We start from the raw sequence: 21,574 nt of genomic DNA, 5'->3' as shown, positions 1-21,574 counted from the left end.
CACTTCTCTTGTTGTCCATTACTTTTGCATTAGTGCGCTTCGCACTCAGTCTGTAGGTCACCGTCTATATTTGATCTAGTTCACTTCGGTTTTGTTCACGTCCGAAGAGCAATCATTACTCATATCTCTCTCTCTCTCTCTCTCTCTCTTTCGTGTAATAAGTCCTCCACGTTTTGGTACTTAATAGTCTTGTCTCCCACTCATGTATCCGTTGTAATTATTACTTCCACTTTCTCGTTCATAAAATTCTTCCTCTTTACTCTCCACTTTATTCTCCTCTCTCAAACTTCGTTGCTATTATCCGCTTTTTTTTCTTATATTATCTTTTCTCCTTACATTCCTGCCTTCATTCCTTCCTCTCCTACTTACGTCGTCATCATAATGATTTCGTCCTCTCTCTTGTTCACATTTTTCCTCATCATTTCCCTATTTTATTCTTCCTTCTCTTACCCTCCCAACCACCCCATCTCCTTTTGTCATTCCCCGTACCTCCTCCTCCTCCTCCTCCTCCTCGTCCTCCCCCCTCCCCTTGCTTTCCTTCCGATGTGTTGTTGTTCTGGTGGTCTTTCGTTATCCTATTATTACCGTCATCAAGTTATCTTCATCTCCTTAGCGCCTCTTGCCATTTGCATATTTCTGGGCAATAGTTCCGCTTTTATCATTCGGGAAAGGAAGGCTCCTTCGGTGTGTATGTCACCTTTTCAAAAATGTTTGTTCTTCTCTCTCTCTCTCTCTCTCTCTCTCTCTCTCTCTCTCTCTCTCTCTCTCTCTCTCTCTCTCTCGCTTCATTGCTTGTTCTCAAAGTTAATTGTAATTAGTTTCCTATAATGATATGTGTAAATTTCTGTCATCATCTTTATTTTATATCACCAATCTTTATTTTTCTAAAGTTTATCATAAGAAGCACTGGGTTTTGACCTTGGCCATTATTGATCTCCGATTTTTTAAGGTAAAGTTGTTATTATTATTATTATTATTATTATTATTATTATTATTATTATTATTATTATTATTATTATTATTATTTTCGTTTGGTCATATTCAGGTTTTGCCTTCGTGACTTTCAGAGGCTTGAAAATTTTCGTTTTCAGTCTCTCTTGCACTTTTCATCTTACAGCTCCTTTTGTCTTCCAGTTTACTGCTTTCCTCTATTTTTTTTTTTTTTTTTTTTTATTCCCCCTCCCCTCTCTCTCTCTCTCTCTCTCTCTCTCTCTCTCTCTCTCTCTCTCTCTCTCTCTGCTTTCTTGCTATGCTCTTCCCCCGACCACTGGTAATGTCTCCAAAACTCCCCACCCCCCGTCCGCTGGCTTATCCTCTTTCTCCCCCTCCCCTCATCCTCGTCTTGTAAACACACACTCACACATTGGGTCACACCACACCAGCTTCTCCTCCATCTTTTGCCTGCTCCAACTGTTTATTTCCTTCTCCAGGTTCGCAGTAATATGTTTTCCTCGGGGTTTTCCACAACAAGTTTCCCTCCAATTCATAAGTCAAGTTTTTCCTCTATCCCCACATTGTCCTCCAAGGCTTCCTCTCATTCATCTTTCAAGATTCCCTCCAGCTTCTTCGGGATTTGCTTCGAGCTCCCCAGCCTTATTTCCCCTCTTAATTCCCCTTCAACTTATCTCAGTTCCATTTGATTCCTCATCACAATTTACTCTCCAATTCCTCCACCAAATTCCCCCCCCCCTCAACCTTTGACTCGTTTCTCGCGAACTCCTCCTCCAAGTTGCTTTCCAATTTCTGTTCCTCCTCTTTCAGCAGTTGACTTCCAGTAGTTAATCTTCGAGTGTTTTGCCCTTTAGATATAGCGGATTTCTTCGCTCTCAATTGACGACGATAATGTTGACGAATTTCTCTGGCACTGGTCTGCCCCCTTCCTCCTCCTCCATCACCTACCTCCCCCACGTCATCATGTGAGTGCCACACACCGGGTGCCTCAACTTCGTCATCTCATCCCTTGCCTCCGTGCCACCCGTTCCCCTCCCCCCCTCCCTTTCTCTCCCCGCTTCCCCCACCCCTCCCCTTTCCCTCTGACTGAACTTCGCCAAGTAATTATATTTCTACTGATATCATGACCTCCACCACCACTAACACCTTCTCCTCCTCCTTTCGTCGTTGCTCCTCCTCCTCCTCCTCCCATTCCTCCTCCTCCTCCTCCTCCTCCTCCACCTGTATCCTCAGCCGTAGTAGTAGTAGTGAAGAGGTGGTGGCTGTGCAGGGGCAGAGGGACAGACCCCTTGGCATAAGTGTAGTAGGGGTGTTAGTCCGTCGGTGGGCCCTCCTGCACCCTTTGCCTCCTCCTCTCCTCCCCCCGCCCCCTCACTGCTTCCCTCTTCCCCCTCTACAGTGTGTTTACCTTCTGTGGCAGTTGTTGTGCAGTTGGGTTACTGGCGTTAGCGCGTGAGAGGGCGAAAGGTGTTTGGGAGGCGACTTGTAAGAGAAAGACACGTCCTGTTTTCAAGGATTCATTGTGCTTCGCTGTGAATTTCCTCTTGTTGAGGAGGTTACATGGACGAGGAAGTCTTGTTATTCCATGGCCGATGTAATTATTGAGTGGGCCAACCGTCTGTCTGTCGATACCCGACGCAACTTCGAGCTCAATTTAATAGTTGTCAGTGATTCGATTCCCTACAAAGAAGGTTAAAAGCAACAGTGTTTTCTGACCGTTTCTTTAATAGTCGTCTTTGTGATATTTATATCGTAAATCATTTGGCCCATGTTTGTTCACTGGCTTTTTGCGAACAGTTTAAAAAATGACGGTTTAAGTAATCCGTTAAATCTGGGTATCCTACACGCAGTGCCACGGGAAATGACTACAATATGGTAACCCAATCCATTCAAGTTTTATCCGAAGTCATCCATAAGAGAATGTCAATGTCAGCAAAGAAAATGGGAGATGCGAGTGACACGAGAGAGTCTATAGAAAACGGAACGAGTGATACCGGCATGATTGAAGCCAATGAAGGCGGGGACATCCACATGCCCCAAGATGAAGAGGAAGCGACGCCAGAACACGTGGGCGTGGTGGCAAGAGTGGGACGGGCTTCCGAAGTGGGTGGAGCCTATTCCCATGAGCCCACTGACACGCTTGCTGTTACAGGTGAATTCCGAAAGATTTATATCGGCAAAATCGTTAATCCCAGACAGGTATGTTGTACGAGGTTGTCATTTCATTCCTTTTGAAGGGTTTGTCTGAGAAAGAAGAGTTGGGTAGAACGTGCGGCTCTATTTAGAATGAAAAGCATATGACTGACACAGGGGGCTTACAAGGTTTATACTGCAGACTAGATTGAAATAGTAGACATGACTGATAGATTACATGAAAGGGTGTGGGAATTTATGTGTGGCATACGTTATTGAAGAAGAAGGCTATATAATTTATTTGTGTGGAGTAAATGTGTCATATATTGATATGTCGTGCATTAATGATGAATAAATGTATACACTGTATCAGACTGGGAATACAGGTTACATATCTTGGTTCCTATTCATAAGAACTCACCTCCCAATTTTTCTGAGAGAGAGTGAGAGTGAGAGAGATCTGATAAAGAACCATTATGAATAGCACTTGAACAGAACCCGCAGGTGTCACATTATCGTCTCAAGTCACTTCTCCCCTTCCCTCTCCCTACCCCTTCCCCCTCCCTACTTCCCTCCCCACTCTCTTCATCTCACCTTCCACCTCCATCTGTTCAGGTGATGTTCTCTATCGTAACTTACTTGTCTGTCCCCTCCTCTGTTCTACGTTTCCTTATCTGAACTGGGTACAAAATAACCTTCCGTGTTATTGATGATTATTTATTTATTAATTGTTCTGTTTATTTTATCGGTAAGTGTATTTATATACACGCGCGCACACCAAGCACATAGGTTGGTTTGCAACCTCTTTTTAAAAAAAACAACTTGAGAACCAGAGGTCTGCTTCCTTCAGAAACCAGCCCCTAAGAAAAAGAGCATAAAGAGATAAGTTTTTTCTTTTGTTTTACTGTATTTCAGCATGTACCCCTTTCATTGTTTTATGATTATTATCAGCGAGATCAGTTTCTAAACTCTGATGGTTGATCGGAATCCAGTGTGCTAAGGCAAGCTCACACCTGGAAAATCTTTTTCCATAAATGTTTGGAATTGACGTCGTCCTTGTAAGTTAGTTACACCGTTACAACACATTTTCATCGCCGAGTGCAGTGAGGACATGTTGCGCAGGTCATATTGATGACATTGATGAATACTCAGACTTTTTTTTTTTTTTTTTTTTTTTTTTTTTTGCTATGCCTCACAGACCTCGACTTCTTCCGTCCCGACTTAATTTTTGTTTGTGTTACTCTTCTAATTATCTGTGTATTCCACCGTCTGTATTGATATTCTTAATGATATACATAAGATGTTTTGGTGCAACATAACCTTAGATAAATCAAAAGTGGTTATTCTTATTGCATGTAATGATATATATAGTGTACATATTTAAAGGTACCGGGTTGGAGTTTCAATTGCGGATGTTTCCCACGTGATTATAGAATAGCCGGTATTATTATAACATTGGAACTCCTCTAAATATAGTCCACCATTTTCTTCCTTTTGCCGAGATTATTATTTACAATCCAATCTACCTATTCCATTGCCCCCTGCCAGTACCCTGTCTTGGTTCTTAATCTTGAAACGTGCTTAGACTATCGGTTATAATATGTTTGCTTTTAGCTTTCTGTAAAAGAAAACTATTATGACGGCTTTTTCTGTCCGCCCTCAAATCTTAAAAACTACTGACGCTAAAGGGCTGCAAATTGGTATGTTGAACACCCACCCTCCAGTCATCAAACATATCAAATTGCAGCCCTCTAGCCTCAGTAGTTGTTAGTTTATTTAAGTTTAAGGTTAGCCGTGGTTCTTCAGGCAGCGCTTTACTTAACCACATCTGGGGAGCAACTGAACGCTGGCCGATGGTAGTTTGGTAGCTGATAGCTTTATACAGCATTATACGCTGTACAGAAAACTCGATTGCGCCGAAGAAACTTCGGCCCATTTTATACTTGTTTTATATAAAAGACGAAGTATACAATCACATAGGTTGCCCATAGTGAGAACCTTGCTTACGAAAAACCCAAAAACCTCCTCTATGTCGTTAACGAGAACTCATCGGAAGTCCGTAAGTGAAGGCCGACGGCCGGGCAACTAGGACTCTCATAGGTCGAATCTTGAATCCCCTGTCGGCCACCCTTGACATTGCGTCTTGCACTTCTAAATACAAGTAGGAGGACCAAAAGTGTAAATCATGTAAGGTATAAGTTGGACCTCTGGTTTTACCGATTCATTTAGTAGGTAGAAATACGATTATTAGGTGGAATTTTTATTGTAAAGAAATTATTGAATGAGAAAGGCATGGCATTTGCTCTATACAGTCTACCCAGTGTGTGTGCTAACATAAGCGATAAATAGAATGATAATGATGGTACATAGATAATAATAATAATAATAATAATAATAATAATAATAATAATAATAATAATAATAATAATAATAATAATAATTTGTTACCTAAAAATATTTAATGTCAGTGTTCGAATGGAAAACTGATGTAATTTATCTCAGAGAGAGAGAGAGAGAGAGAGAGAGAGAGAGAGAGAGAGAGAGAGAGAGAATCTGATGAGTGCTATCATCCAGTGTGGTGAGGCCCTCTCTAATTTTTAAGTATAATTTTATGATGATAACTCTTCTCTCTCAAATCTCATAATTTATTTTGGTTATGTCTTCCTCTCGACACAAACTGCATTTATGAAATTCATTGCATTAGTCAACAGATGCGCACTTGGTATTGATGAGGGACTGAACACAGCTCTCCTTGGTTGAGAACCGGAACTGTAATTTGCTGTATTGAGAGAGAGAGAGAGAGAGAGAGAGAGAGAGAGAGAGAGAGAGAGAGAGAGAGATAACAGCGAGGGATTGATGATAGGTGGACCGTATAAAATACAGTGAAACGAAATACAAGTTGATTGTTCTTCCTTATCTACCGTACAAATAAGGTTTACGTGATAGTAATGCTCCGCCTGTAATCGTTCCTTTTGCAGTATTCTTAACGCCAATGACGATAAATATATATACATTATATATATATATATATTTATACATATATAAAATTATATATAATATATATATATATTATATATTATATATTATATTATATATATACTGTAGTACAGGTGAATGTTGTGCGTGTAGATCTATGTATCCAGATAGATAGATAAAGGTACACAGATGCAAGATGCAATGTGGAAAGTGTTGAGGATGATAAGTTTAGAAGATAAATTGTTTTGATTGATTAACAGTTATGATGAAAGCGAAGTGTGTTTTGGACTATGAAGGCGTGGGTGACTTATTTGGAGTAAAAATAAGTCTGAAACAAGAGAATGTTGTCTCCATGGCAGCTAAATTTCTTTTTAGAGGAGTCTGAAAATGAGAAGTCCCGAAAGATGTGGTGAATGATGGTTGTTGGTGGCTGATGCTGTACTGAATGTAGAAAGTGAAGATAAACCTCAGAAACTAGTGAGAATTTAAAAGTGTTTGCAAGAAGAGAAAGTTGAAAATAAATATTATCAAGGGTAAGGAATATGCACCAGTGAATGTTGATATGGACAATGAGAGAAGAGGAGCTTGTGATATGCATAGATGATTTTGGGGGTAAATGAGATGGGCAACGATAGCACGGGAAAAGTGTCGAGTCACAGGAAAGGAGAATAAAAAAAAGGAAAGTTTATGGAAGCCTTTGTTAGGATTGAGAAAAGTACTCTGATAAAGGTACAGCAGAGCCCAGCCAACACACAATTATGGAAGTGAAGTGTAGATGCTAAATGAAAATGAAAAGACAAGGTTGAAGCCATTAAGATGAACAGGAATTAACAGATGAGAGCTGTGGTGACATTTAGAAGGTGTAAAACATTTATGGAAAATGATGGATCAGAGTGTCGTAAGATGGCATTTTCATGTAGGAAGAATGAAAAACAGTGAGCTGGGTAAAAGTGTATATTAGAACAGAAGAGAGGTGGAACTAGAAACTACTGGTTAGATAGGGTGAGAGACTATTAGAAGGGGCCGTGATATCAAGGAATCGTTAGATTAAGCACGAAATGAAGGTGAATAGCTTAATGTGGTGGTGCTTGTAGGGGAGGGAGGTGCAATGCGTTTCACAGAACTTATAAGGCCTCTGCGTACTGTATGAAGCGGCAAATGTGGAGAAAGTTCTCTGCACAGAGGGTCATCTGCAGTTCACCACTGATTTGTGAATGTGGCAGTGATCATTGTCTTGCCTGTTCTGTGATGCCACCCACTCCTGGGCTAGTAGATGGGCTTCTATATGCACTTCTCTTAGTGTACAAGTTCCCCATAATGATTTAGAGTATCTGTACCACTGTTGTGGTAGCAAAGTCTTCTGGGGTGCAGATTCTCTTGCCTCTCTCCTCGAGTAGTGACCAGTATAACGGAGTAGCTCAAGCCCTGGGCTGGTCCATAGTCGTATGGTTGAATTCCTTGTTTTAGGGTAAACCCAGGCGCACCTAGTTCTTTTTGGGTCTTTTTAAGCACTTCAGTGATGTATTTAGTTCAGTATTGATTATATGTTTTTAACCTTGCACCTCTTTTCGCTTGATACTCAAGTAAATAGCCTTTTGCTATTAAGACAAGAACTTCTGCCCATTGCTAGTAATGATGATGATGATGATGATGATTATTGTTAGGGTTCCTTTGGTTCTTATGATCATTGTTGTTCTTCCTTAAGTACATAGCAAATCTCAACAGTTTGCTGTTGACAGTAATTTTAATAACCCTTGCATTGATGAATACATGAATATAAATTAGAAGTAAATATGCACTTGTAGATTGTAATTGAAAAGAACAAACCTCAGCAAGAAAGAAGAATAAGAGAAGAACTCCTGGGTGCAGTATCTGATAAGGAAAAAAAAAAAATGCAAGGAAGGAAGTATGGAGTATGGGAAGACCAATGAGTGGGGGTGTATGGGAATGGGAAGAATGGGTGAGTGAATCGGGGGCGGTAGGGAGGAAGCAGGCCTTAGTGACGCAACCCTAGCCTCGAAGTAAACAACGCGGGACTCCTTCCCTCCCTGCCCCCCACCTTCCCCTCCCCTTCCCTATCCTTCTCCCTATCCAGCGCGGACCCAATCACAAACACAAAGTTTCGTGGGGATTATTTTGTTTTGGTTCCCTCCCTGCGACCTTGTCCACCTCCGGTTTGACTCTCTCTCTCTCTCTCTCTCTCTCTCTCTCTCTCTCTCTCTCTCTCTCTCTCTCTCTCTCTTGTTTATCAACTGTTTATCAAACGCCTCTTAATAACGCCGGAATTGGCAGCCAACAGCAACAACGGAAGCATCATTGAAGAGAGATAGAGAGCTAATTGAAACGAGCAACACAAAAGCATCTCTCTCTCTCTCTCTCTCTCTCTCTCTCTCTCTCTCTCTCTCTCTCTCTCTCTCTGACGAATGACAACGGAAATGCCGCCTTGCTTTGTCTGTCAACAAAAGTTGCACTTGTTTGGCCGTTGAGTCAGAGTCAACAACGACTCAGCATATCTGTGTGTGAAGAATAAACATGGCAAAATGGCCATTCCATCCCCGTCCTGAGGACGTCTTCTCTTCCTTCTATATATCTACTCCCTCTCCATCTCCTCGAGGCATTTTCCTTTTTTTTTTTTTTTCAACTCCAGCCTTATTTCCCCGCCCCGTAGTCTTCACTTTTCATAAACATCAACAAGTAATTCCCTTGGAGGGGATGTTTTCTTCTTCGTCTTCTTACGTATTCGTCTCCCTCGGTCTTGTCCTCTAATCCATCTACATCTACTCTTTTTCTCCAGCTTCCTTCACTGTTTCTTTCCTCTTCGTCAAATCCTTGTTATTTTCTAGTTTCTTCTATTTTGTCTAATCTAGATTTTCGTGGCATTTATACCGGTTCTCTTTGTCTCCTTATTTTGAAACTGTTTTTTTTTTCTTCTTGTTGCTCTCAAATTCATTTTCCCCAAATTTCTCCCATGACGCCTTTTATGCTATACCTGTCCAGTCCTTCCTCATTCATCGTTCCCATTTGTATAGAATTTTTTCCGAGTTTTTCTATCCTTTCATTTGTCCTTCTAAATTAGCATTCAGTCTTCCTTTTCCTCCTCATCGTCTCCACACCAACTCCTTTCGTAATTTCCCGTGAACCTTCCTTTATTTTCCTCCAACATCAACGACGTAATCCTTCCATCACCAACAAAGACAAACAAATTACCCGCTAACACTAGTTTCACATTACCACATTAACTGGCACTGATATTTATCTACGAGACTTTTGCGCTTTCTGTGGTAGCATATAAATGAGTCACGGCTATTTGATTCTGATGAAATGGAATGTTGAATGTATATATATATATACGAATATACACACACAGTGAATGTGTGTATATGTGTGTGTATGTATGTATGTATGTTTTCATGTATATATCCCCTCCATTAGGACAACCCAAGCAGTGATGTGATTTTCTAAATTATGGCATAACCAGTGATATGATTTTCATAACTAAATGTGCATTACATGTGCAGTTTAGAAATTTTATTTCATTGTTTTTTTTCCACGAGTGTCTTTAGAGACCGTATGATGATATGTAGTTGTTAATTGCTACTGTTTAATCATTTTCATGGTTCCCCTCCATTACAGTATTCAGAATTTTCCAGACTTCCCTTGTACTTCGTTTTTTAAATCCATGGTCTTACGAAACTGGCAAAGAAAGGATAGTTCTGGATGCAGCAGAATCTCGTGTGATGGCGACATCTGTTCCCTAATGAGGTCTGTCGTTTCCTTGCATTAGCTCGAGACTCTGGTTGTCATTTTGATTCAAAATTACTCTCGCCCTGTATTTTGATCCGTGCTGTTTTGTCTCCCTTTAGAAAGAAACCGTGGCCTTGCTGTTTTTGCGTGTTTCTGATTCACGTTCGCTAATAACAAACTTCCCAGCAGCTGTGCTGTATAGAAAAGGAGTTCCTTTGTTGTGATCGACTGCTCTGAGATAAGAGTTGCTTAGACTCGAAGGCTATAGGTAAGACCTCGGGAGCAATTCACGCTTGTATTGCAATCTCTGGAACACAAAAAGCGCCGGTTAGCAGGTTGTAATGTTTACACCTGCTCCCTGTAAACCATTTCTTCCTGGTAGGGCGAACGGGACGGGCAAACCAGGCTGCTGTAGTTGTATTTCTGTTAATGTAAGATAGAAAAAAAGGGAATATAAATGATCTGTTAATGAGAGGTGTAGCTAAATAGATCTTGATTAAGTCCCATAAAAATAGTAAAACTAGATGTGCAGAGAGAGGGCTATTTCTGATTGCATGTGTTAAGGGTTTCTGTACACACACACACACACACACACACACACACACACTCATAAATACATGCATTCATACATACTGTCCACCGTTGTTTCTAAACCAGGCAACGGTTCGAATCCTGCCGGTGACGAAGGACTTGAATACTTGTGGCTTATACTTTGGTAGTTATACATACGGTATATATATATAATATATATATATATATATATATATATATATATATATATATATATAATATATATATATATATTATAGATACGGTATACAATAGATACACGGTGTGCGCGCGTTCTCATATTCGTAAGTATGAAAGTCTATTTATGCTATTTTAAGTAGAGAAGAACGAGGCTTGTTAATGAAGCCTTTACTACAGCAAGGGGAAAAAACTTAGTTCGCGCATACGAATAATCATAATGTTTGTACAGAAGGGTTTCATCCTTGACCTTTTCTGAAAATACGTCACTTCCGGAGTCCTTGTCACTGACGCGAAATGAAAGGATATGATACATGTATGGTTATATCATCCAAAATCTCTGGATAAATTGGTTATGCAAGCTTAGTGAACTTCCCAGATTTTTTTAGGTAAAATTAATACAGTTGATTTTCGAGTATAGACATGGTGTGAACACCGTGCTCGTAACCTTTTTGTGTGGTGTTACGATGCTGGAGGTCACGGGATTTGTATGGCAAATCAAGAGAGTAGAACCGTATTTCCGCGTGCTCCCCTCTCTCTCTCTCTCTCTCTCTCTCTCTCTCTCTCTCTCTCTCTCTCTCTCTCTCGGAAAGGTTTAAGGCTGAGTATATATTTTGCTTCGTTAAGATGAACTTGCAACAAACTCTCTTCATCCTTTTATTTTCTTCTATAGTAATTGATGGTGACACCTGCCAACGCATGAGTGCCCTTGCCTAATAAACACCTGTCACTTTAGCAACATTAAATGCTCTCCTTCAGGAAAAAAAAAAAAGAAAAACCAACGAGTTATTGCGCGGAGGGCTGACAAGCGGTAGACATAAGCCAAAACATTAGCTCTAATGAACAGGTGGAGGCGAAACTTTCTTCATAACAAGTGCAAGCGGGAATGAATGAAAGCATCTAAATTTCCACTCCCCTCCCCTTCTTTTTTTTTTTTTTTTTTTTTTTTTTTCCCCTTTTCCCCTTGCCATTTTTTTTTTATTTTTATTTATGAGAGTTAAGTTATTGCGTTTTATGGCATTTTATTTCGCTCGTGAAGGTCTGCACTCCAAGAAGGTATCGTGTTTGGCTTTTCGCCATTAAGGTGTTGTAGAGGGATCGGTGTGCTAATGGGATAAGTTTGGATAGAGCATAGGAAAGGTGGAATGGGTTAATGTTAAAGGAAGAGATTGGCAAAAGTAAGTGGTAAAGTCGTGCTTATGTTCCAAGATTTTAAAAATGTGGTATCGCCTGTTAAATATCGGAGAGTAGATATGGCAGACGAGGATAAGAATAGATTGGGATGGAACTCGGATGAAGATGAACCACGTAGGGTGTTAGTGCCGTCAGTGCACCTCATGCGGTGCACTGTAGGCATTACTTGAGGTTCTTTGCAGCGTGCCTTCGGGCACTAGCTGCACCTCTTTCGTTCCTTTTACTGCACCTCCTTTCATATTCTCTTTCTTCCATCTTACTCTCCACCCTCTCCTAACAATTGATTCATTGTGCAACTGCGAGGTTTTCTTCCTGTCACACCTTTGAAACCTTTCACTGTCAGTTTCCGTTTCAGAGCTGAATGACCTCGTAGGTCCCAATGCTTGGCCTTTGGCCGATATTCTATATTCAGTTCAATATTCAATTCAGTGAAAATGAAGGGGGAAGGGTTTTGGGTGCCCCGTATCTGCCTCCTTGTCGATGATTTAGATACTGGTGGTGATGATTGAGGTTTGTTGTGTTCACTGGTTGTGGGATGTTGATGCTGACTGAAGATTTGATTGAACTTTGTCCATTTTGCTTTTACACCTCTTAGTTTTTAAATTCATTCGAAGTTTAATTTGATTGGCATTGACTTGACGCTTACGTTAATTTTCATTGGTTTGAATAAATGCGAATTTGTTCTTTTTGTTTTGTGATTCGTTATTGTAGGTATCGTATCTTCCGACAAATGTTATTGATAAGTTCGTTTCGTATAAAATTTTTTTTTTTTTTGGATTTTAATTTTTTTTAGCTTGTGATTATGGTCCTTAATCAACGATTCAAACTTTATGTTGATCACGATAAAGCAAAACAGAAAGTCTTAGGGTTTTTTGGTTGACAAAGAGGACTGCTAACTTACCTAAATTGAGGCTAGACTTTGGCTTTGCTTACGCCGCCGCTGCCAGTAATCGCATAAATAAAGTATCTATGCCATTAAAGTTCTCTGTTAATAAATCAGTATTAATGTCATATGCTTTGTGGTAATTATTTTACAGCCATTTCTAGCGTTAGGACACTTTAGCGTAAGTTATTAAAACAAAGCATTCCAAATTTCACGGGGTATGCGTCAGCTAAGAACTGTCATTCATTGTAATTTCAAATTTATACCTACAAGATTTGAAGCGGCCTCAGGAAATTTGATATGAATAGGTAAACGTACATATTGATAAGCAGTGTTTTTGTTTACCTTATGAACATTTGCCTATCAACTTCGTTTCCAGTCCATGTCATGTTCAACTGTTAGTAGCCTGAGTTATGCATAAGAAGACAGTTGGGAAACTGTATATTTTTTTCAGCGATTGTTTACTTAGTTAGCCTGTAAGTGAAAACAGGACGTGCTGAAAACTGCATATTTACAAAGACTCAGCTGGGTAATGACATCAGCCTTGTATTGTTTTTAGTGCCGAGAATTCAACATCAAAATTTTACGTAAGTCTGTTTACTCGAGAACACTGGCAGCTGTAAGGTGTAAAGTCTTAACACGAAACATTTTAACGTTAATGTCAATTTTTGGGGGAGGTTTTCAGCGCTTCAGTAAACGCAGTAACGTTGAGAGTTGGAGAGACTTTGTGTAGTACTGTCCATGAAATAATTTATGAATTGCAAGAATATATCTTGCACTTGTCATCAGTTGTCAGCCAGTGAATGCCTTTTCTTTGGCGACAGATTTCGAAGTACCACGATGAGTACAGAATCAAGCAGCAACACATTTTGGTGACTTGTGTACAAACCCTCGTTTTAAATTATGCAATATTCGTCTGATCCGCCCTGTAGTGTCTGTTGTTTTTGCTTTTACGAGTCACTGAGTGCTTGTCTCTTTCCCTGGCGACTTTTTCGACAGTCGTGTTTTCCTGTCTCCTTCTGTTATATATATCTCTCTCCTCCTGTCTCGTATTGTCTGTCACCTTTCGCTTTAGCATCTTTCATCTTCCGTAAGCCTGATTGCATGTCGTCTGCTCTCACGGCGAAAGGCGGAGATGGGATGGGAGAAAGCAATAATACTAAACAGGAGCTTTTCTTGTTTTCTCCTCAATTTTGTAGGTGTACCTCGTTTGGTTCTAAAGCATCTTTCCTGAACAGTCTTTATCAATATTATATCTCGTTTTTACCTCCTTCTCAATTTCTGAAACAGTCCGTTTCTTCCCCCTCCGAACCTCTGTCTCGTGTACGGATCTATTTCATCTCCCCTCCCCGACTCACTTCCCTCCCCGTCGCCCCCTCCCCCCCCCTCCTATAGCCCACATATATCGCACATTCATTTCTTTTCTCCCATTCTCATATTCTTAGATGGTCGTCGTCACCCAAGCCAAACCAACGCCGGGACAAAAATATACACGCAGGTTTATTCCATTATACATTCACTTGCACTCCTAATTATGGCAACTCATGAATAAATTTACTCATAATAACTCTTATAACACATTTTGCTCATTGTGGAGTCTTTGTGCACCAGGCACCGTCGTGGAAGAGGGGGTAGGGGGTGGTCTTGGAGGTGTTTGGCAGTGTAGGAGAGGAAGGGGGTAAGAAATGGTAGAATGAAAATGTGTGATATAGTGAGGGGTTTGGGTGAGGTTGAAAGCAAAAATAAAAAGGAAAGTCGGGTTTAAGTTGTTGGGTGTTGAGCAAGATGGACGAGAGAGGGGTTAAAAAGTTGGTGTTTTGGTAATAATAGATCTTTGAATACGGACATTATTGCCAGGAATGCTCCTAATTAGTATGTAAGCCAAACGGTATTCAGGGTTATTTAATGCGTTGATTGAGTATTTGTGAGTAAGTTTATGCACTGCATATTTACACACAAACGCACACACATATACTGTATATAGATACATCATGTGTGTTTGTGAGTATGTTCTTGTGTATGAGCACATATTCATTTATATTCCTCTCTGGTATGTGCCCACGTAAATATAGATTATGCTATAAATGCAAATAATTTACATATTCCTCAAACTTGAATTTGGCTGCATTAGAACCAGTCGTTTGGCTGATTTACAGGGAAATGCTAGTTTAGAGATAGTGGAGGAAAGAAGATAAAAGTCTAGTACAGTAGGGTAGAAAAGAGTCGCCAGACCTATTTGCTGTTTCAACCTCGTGCCGAGTATACAGTACTTCTCTAAGCTTCATGAGGGGAACTTGTGTGTGGAATAAATTTGAATTTTTAGTTAAACATGTGGAATGAACCCGTTCTTCTAAGGTCATCTAGTCAAAGAGAATTCAATAAGATTGTGTTTTTTGGTCGAAATGCAATTACTGCGTAGAAATCATGTGACGTTCAACTTACGAAATAGAAGTTCATCATTTCTAATGGGAACGCCAGCCATACGTGAAGGCCGTGCTACCTGGGGACGAACTTTTTCCAGATAGGTGAATGTGTGTGTGTGTGTTTGTGTGTGTGTGTGAGAGAGAGAGAGAGAGAGAGAGTGTTCACGTGCAATTTCTATTTCGGTTCTTCGATTTTCAGGTGAAAAAAAAAAAAAGCATGAGCGAGAGAATATCGGAAACCGCGACATAAACACCGTTTCTCGCTGATAGCTAACGATCTAATAACTCTTTGGCAGCTCATCATCCCCCTGTGTCACGCCAGTACTCACTCTCGCTTCTTACGAGGCTCCGTGTGATTTGTGGGGAATGGAGCGTACCTGCCACTATTTATTGGACGCCTCTGTTTATTTTTGGGACCCCTAAGTAGCTTGATACTTTAGAGATTGGCTTGTGTTTGCATTCAGCATTATTATTGTCTGTTATTGTTATTATTGGTGTTGTTGATTTCACGTCAAGGTCTTGTAGTAGAAAGTTTTGTACAGATTGGCAACGGTTGTGTGTGTACATATATATATATATATATATATATATATATATATATATATATATATATATATATATATATATATATATATATATATATATATATATATATATATATATATATATATATATATATATATATATATATATATATATATAATACACACAAACACACACATACACATATATATACATATACATTCATACTACAAACCATATTGACTAGAGAGACGGGGAATCCACACATTATTTAAATGCAGTAGGACGTATTGGTAGCGACGTGAGTCAGGCGGAATATCGATAAACGAATGAATAAATAAAAAGGTAAATAAATAAATAAATAGTTGTGCCGCTGGACGTAAATAAAGATATGAATTATTTATCGAATAAATAAATGTATGAGTAAACAGTGAGCCAAGCCGAGTGAGAGACAAAGACAGATACAAGAGTAAATAATGTATAAATAAATTAATTTATGTTGTGGGCAGAATCAGTGGTTGATTGGGTAACTCATCTAGCACTCTGTTTCTTGAAGAAGAAGAAGAAGAAGAAGACTTTTTAGCTATTTCCGTAAGTGCAAGTATTGAACATATTTTTGTTACGCAGGCAGCCCGCCCCCGACCCCCCCACAAAAAAAAAATCATTGAACTAATCAGTAATATTTATGAAGTTAAAACCCAGTTGTTGATGGGATTATACATATGGCGTTGCTGGTGGAAGAGAAGAGTGGGAAAATAATCAAACTGGTGTCCTTATTGCGAAAGGTATATAAATGTTTTTGTTTATTAAACAAGTAAAGAATAAACAAACAAGTGGTGGCATCTTAGAAGTTGAAATCCATCACGCATTAAAAAAATGCTTATAAAAGGACCCCCCCAAAAAAAAAGAGAGAGAGAGAAAAAAAAGCAAAAGAAAACAAACATCGGTCGTGAATCTACCAGACACACAACCAGATATAATTACGTAGCTGTACAAGAAAATCCTTAACAGGTTAACCGCTTTAGCGGTGTCGTGTATGGATAACATACTTCACTGTTGAATTTAAAGAAGGTTAGTGTGTGTGTGTGTGTGTGTGTGTGTGAGAGAGAGAGAGAGAGAGAGAGAATGACAAGCGAATTAATGCACTAGTAACTCAGAAATCGAAATAAGGTTGGGGTGGGTGGCGGGTGTTGGGAGGCAGCTGGAACGAGGTGAGGGGGGGGGGGGTGAGATGGAGGAAATGAAGAAGAGAGGTGAGAGAGATTTGGAGGAGAGGAAGAATGCCGCAGGTTAGACGTATTAAGTCTTTCTATTGTAGCAAAACCATTCGATGCCATAAAGCAAATCTCTCTCTCTCTCTCTCTCTCTCTCTCTCTCTCTCTCTCTCTCTCTCTCTCATTACACGCAAACAGCAACAAGCTAAGCCAGAACCCAACTGCAATTAATCAGGGCAAAAATAAAAGACCTCACAATATACATAATGAAGAGATCACGGAGCAGCCCCAAATCATAAATCCAGGAGTTAATTTCTCGAGGATTAAAAGCAATTAAACACAGCAGCGGAATTTTGGTGTTGTGCAACCTGTTAAACAAATAGCATTTGGCTTCGCAAATGACTTTTCGCCGATTCCACAGAGGCCTTTTGCCCGAGCTGAAAGGCACCTGTGCTGGAATGCACTAGTTGAGGTAACGTATTACAAACACTGATACTACACACATATATACGCTCTCTCTCTCTCTCTCTCTCTCTCTCTCTCTCTCTCTCTCTCTCTCTCTCGGATACAAACTCACACAGAAACAGGAAAACTCCTGTTTTCTATCTATAGCCATCTATTGTATATATACTCTCTCTCTCTCTCTCTCTCTCTCTCTCTCTCTCTCACGTTGAAACTTGAAAACGACTGAAATCTGTGTGTATGTGTATGTGTGTATGTACGTGTGTGGTGTTTGATAGCGTGATTTGCTTATGTTCATAAAACCCAAAGAGATTCCGTTTGTAATCGAGTGGAATTTCTCTCATGAATATTTTAATGGCGTCGTTGATGTTTCCCGGTTTCCAGTAGCTCGGCTCCTTGAGGTTTATGCAACAACCTCCTGGAAGGAACCCCACCGCCGGGGAAGAGTGTCAACCCCAACCACCCTCACACCCCTTCTATCCCAAAGAAGAGTTTATTTCTCTGTTTACGTTGACATTAAATCCGGAAATACTACTTGAGCCACTTGTATTAACTAGTCAGGTCGGACGTGGAGAAGAGAGAGAGAGAGAGAGAGAGAGAGAGAGAGAGAGAGAGAGAGAGGGAATTCTAAATCATTCACTGTTTCGTTTCAGTGCCCTTACTCTGATCGCTGTTCGAATCATGTTCATTTCCTTGAGTTGTTTTGCTTTAATCGGGAATTTGAATGTAGAATATTTGCCAAGTTTATAATTTTGAGAATATTTGTTAGAAGTTTTTTTTTTTTTATCTCATTGCACACGGAAATTTCGAAACATTATATTGAACCGTTGCATCTAAATTTCAGCTCTCATCTGAATATACGAATCGTTTTCGGTATTTCTCTTGCCAGACATTTTTTTCATATGAATTTTATCGAAAATATGATCAGCCTTTTGTGCTTTTCTTTGTTTTGAATTTCTTTTATGTACCGCTTTTAGATTAAGTTTTTGTGCTTTGAGACTCTTTGTTTGAGACTAGATGTAAATAGAATAACTATTGTTGCGTTCTGGGTTGTGTCTGCTTTTCATCCGTGCACGCAAACGGGACAAGAGTAATACAGAGTACTTAAGTCTTGTCAGAATTTATGGGATTGGATACTGTTTAAGCCTCGGGAGCCTATTACAGGCCCGTCGGAATGCTTTTATTTCGCCATTATTACACGACATTTGATCATGATTACGGGGGATATCATAATCATCTCGAGTCACTGATCCCGCTGCATTAACTTGGTTAAATCCGCAGGAGTATCGCTGGCTGGGAGGTGGGGAAGGGAAGGGAAGGGGAGGAGGGGAGAAGGATTTAGTGGAAGTAATCCCCATTGTTTGGTCTGTGTTAATTATTGACAAGCTTGTGCAAAGGAATTAAGGTCACTCAAAGCCCCGTGGATAGCAACCTTTAGTGGCGAGATTAAGATTCCCCCCTGGCCCCCTCGTCCCAATTCCCTCCCCCTCTATCCTTCCTGCCCCCTTTGCGATTATGTCTTCCCCCCCCCCCTCCCCCGATGCACTTGCCTCTTAATACCCAATAATTGCCCCCCAGGTAGGTGGATCTAGCGGCCTTTAGAAATATGGCTTTTACTTACTGGGATTGTTGGTGAGGCAATCGCCATGTAGGCTTCCATGTTTCCCCCTTTCCTGTATCCATCTTTCCTGTTTTCCTTTTTCTGTCGTTCTCTTATTTCATTTATCTTTGTCGTCTTTCAGCTCTTTCTTTTACTTAAGATTTTTTCTTTCCGTTTTCTTTCCTCTAAGCTTATCATTTTTCTCTGTTTTCCCCATTCTTTTCATTCTCGTGGTCTTCTTCTTCCTCTTCCTCTCAGTTCTCTGCGTCGTCTTTCCTCCTCTCCTTCAGGTTTCCATTATCCTTTCTTTCCCCCCTTTTCGTCTATTTTTTTTTTTTTTTTTTTTTTTATATATTTCATCGTCATTTCCGTCTGTTACCGTCGTCTTTGCTTGCCTTTACCCAACTGTTCTGTAATTCCCTTTCCTTATAACCTCTTCTTTCTGTTATACCGTTCTCTGTTTACCTCACCTTTAGCGAATTGCTAACACTTCGCGCATGCGCGTTCTAAACCTTGTGTGACAGACGTCAGTTTTTTTTTTTTTATTCTTGCGCATTTATCAGCTATTCCTATTGATAACGAAGTTTTCTTATTATAATTAACCACATGCTATAAATCTTCATCTTGCCGTGTGTTTAAGTTCCTTTGTTTTTGTTCGTAGTTGATTTGTTGCTTTCGTTATGTTCTGATCTGGTAATAAACATTCCTGGAGCTTTGCTTGAAGCGTCCCAATAACAGGAGATTCAGATCAGCTGTTATTTTAAGACGAATATCAGAAGCGCCATTTTTCTATCCGTGCGAGATAGGCAGGCGCCGACTGTAACCAGATGATAAATGAAGTGGCAGGCATTCAGTGTAATTTTTATCAGATCAAAGACAAACAAACGCGGTCTTAATGAAATAGTGTGGATCGGTTTAGAAAGGCGTTCGCCGTGCATCTATCCGATCTTATGATAATATTAATGGTTTCTGAAAGAGGTATCTCGGCGTTTTACCGGTCTCATCGGCACGATAGACTCATTACACGAAATCATTTAGTTTAAACTCTCTCTCTCTCTCTCTCTCTCTCTCTCTCTCTCTCTCTCTCTCTCTCTCTCTCTCTCTCATACAGTGGCGCTTTATAACTGTGAACTAGTGGCGACCTTATTTTAGAAGAAAGTTAAGTATACCTTAGTTTTACCAGACCACTGAGCTGATTAACAGCTCTCCTAGGGCTGGCCCGAAGGATTAGACTTATTTAACGTGGCTAAGAACCAGTTGGTTACTTAGCAACGGGACCTACAGCTTATTGTGGAATCCGAACCACATTATAGCGAGAAATGAATTTGTATCACCAGAAATAAATTCCTCTAACTCTTCATCAGCCAGCAGGGGGAATCGAACTCCGGTCTAGTGAGTGCCAGTCCACAGCTCTACCGACTCAACCAACGAAGAGCTAAAAATATATGTCTTATCTGTGTGAGTGTGTATGTGTGTGTGTGTGTGTGTTTGTGTTAACACACTGTTTGTTGTACAGTAGATTTTTCCCCATGTTTAGTCAGTTTCCTTTTATGTTCGTTTTTACTTTTTTGCCACATCTAGTATCCGGTCTTGACCGTCCATTTAAGGGGTAACCTTATCTCGAGAGCTGTCTGCTGTTTTTGTTTTTCCCTTCTGTTTCCTTTTTTTATTCTTCTTCTTCATTTTTTTTTTTTTTTTTTTTTTTTTTTTTTTTTTTTCTCGCTGTTTACCGCTTACCTCAGCCAGCACCTTTACCGCAGAAACTAGATATTAATTTTTTTTTTTTTTTTTTTCATAATTTGTGTGTGCAGGCAGTAATGCATTTATTGTTACCTAATTTTTTTGGTTATTTAATTTTATTTCGTGTGTACTTTTCTGTTTCTTTTCAAAAGCGACAGTGCACATTCTCACTATTATATAGTGCATCTCGCATTTTTACAGTGCGTTCTTACATTAACGTTGCTTTGAACCTCACGTACATTTCATGTACAACACTAACATTACCATTGCTATTTCATTTTATTGTTCTTTTAATAGAGTGCGAAGTGACTGTGTGGCCTTGTTGGTTTGCCCTTCTATTTTTCTAACTGTTTTATTGCTTCCGTGAATGAGGTTGATTATATATCTACGTGCTCGTATGTTTGTTTGCCTGTACGCCAACAGAATGCCTCAAAACTTTCTTGCTGCATTTCAGTGATATTTTGTCGTAAGGTGGCCATTTCAAACCAAGCGTCTTATTGTTTATCTTTTTTAATTTGTGTGGCCGATCAGATGTCTCGAAAGATCATTTACGTCTTCATTAGAATTGTATAAAAGGGGGAGGAGACCTGTTCACGGTTCCTTGAAGAAATTGTATTGGGTTTTGATTTTTTCTAGTTGACAGAACACTATAGTTTGTGGTGTTGAGGGTTGGATTTATCTGTATTATATGCTGCGTGAGGTTTAAACATATGAGGTGTTTTGTAAATGTGATTGGTTTGTCATTTAACTAATTATGGATCTGTTCAGTGAAACCGGTCATTTATAAGACGGGTTTTATTATTTATTTTCGCATAGATAACTAAAATGTGTAAACTGTACAATATAAATCCAATAGTTTTTTTTTTTTTTGACCGGTTAAATTCAGCTAAGGAATTGGGTGTTTTGCTGAAATATACTGTGTAGCAAGTAGCGCCGTCATCATACTAATGTATAATGAAACGGGAAAGAGTAGATGAAAGAAGAA

At 39.7% G+C, this 21,574-nt stretch overlaps 1 protein-coding gene across 24 annotated transcripts in view; it reads left to right on the top strand.

Moving 5' to 3' along the window:
* FoxP (forkhead box P) overlaps positions 1-21,574 on the top strand; it is a 1,520,060-nt gene that overhangs the window by 1,089,435 nt on the left and 409,051 nt on the right. For 4 of the 24 annotated variants that reach the window (XM_067130977.1, XM_067130982.1, XM_067130976.1 and 1 more), the window contains exon 1: positions 2,732-3,150. The exons of 12 other annotated variants lie outside the window; for them this stretch is intronic. In XM_067130977.1, the coding sequence (XP_066987078.1) occupies positions 2,824-3,150 (327 nt within the window). In that variant the 5' untranslated portion in view covers positions 2,732-2,823. Of the gene's footprint in view, positions 1-2,381; positions 3,151-21,574 lie in introns of those variants that run through there. 8 more of the 24 variants (XM_067130972.1, XM_067130979.1, XM_067130983.1 and 5 more) reach the window with 6 other exon arrangements.

The sequence above is a fragment of the Macrobrachium rosenbergii genome, chromosome 29 (genome assembly GCF_040412425.1).
Source record: "Macrobrachium rosenbergii isolate ZJJX-2024 chromosome 29, ASM4041242v1, whole genome shotgun sequence".
NCBI classification, from domain to species: domain Eukaryota; kingdom Metazoa; phylum Arthropoda; class Malacostraca; order Decapoda; family Palaemonidae; genus Macrobrachium; species Macrobrachium rosenbergii.
This window is presented reverse-complemented; position numbering and strand designations above follow the sequence as displayed.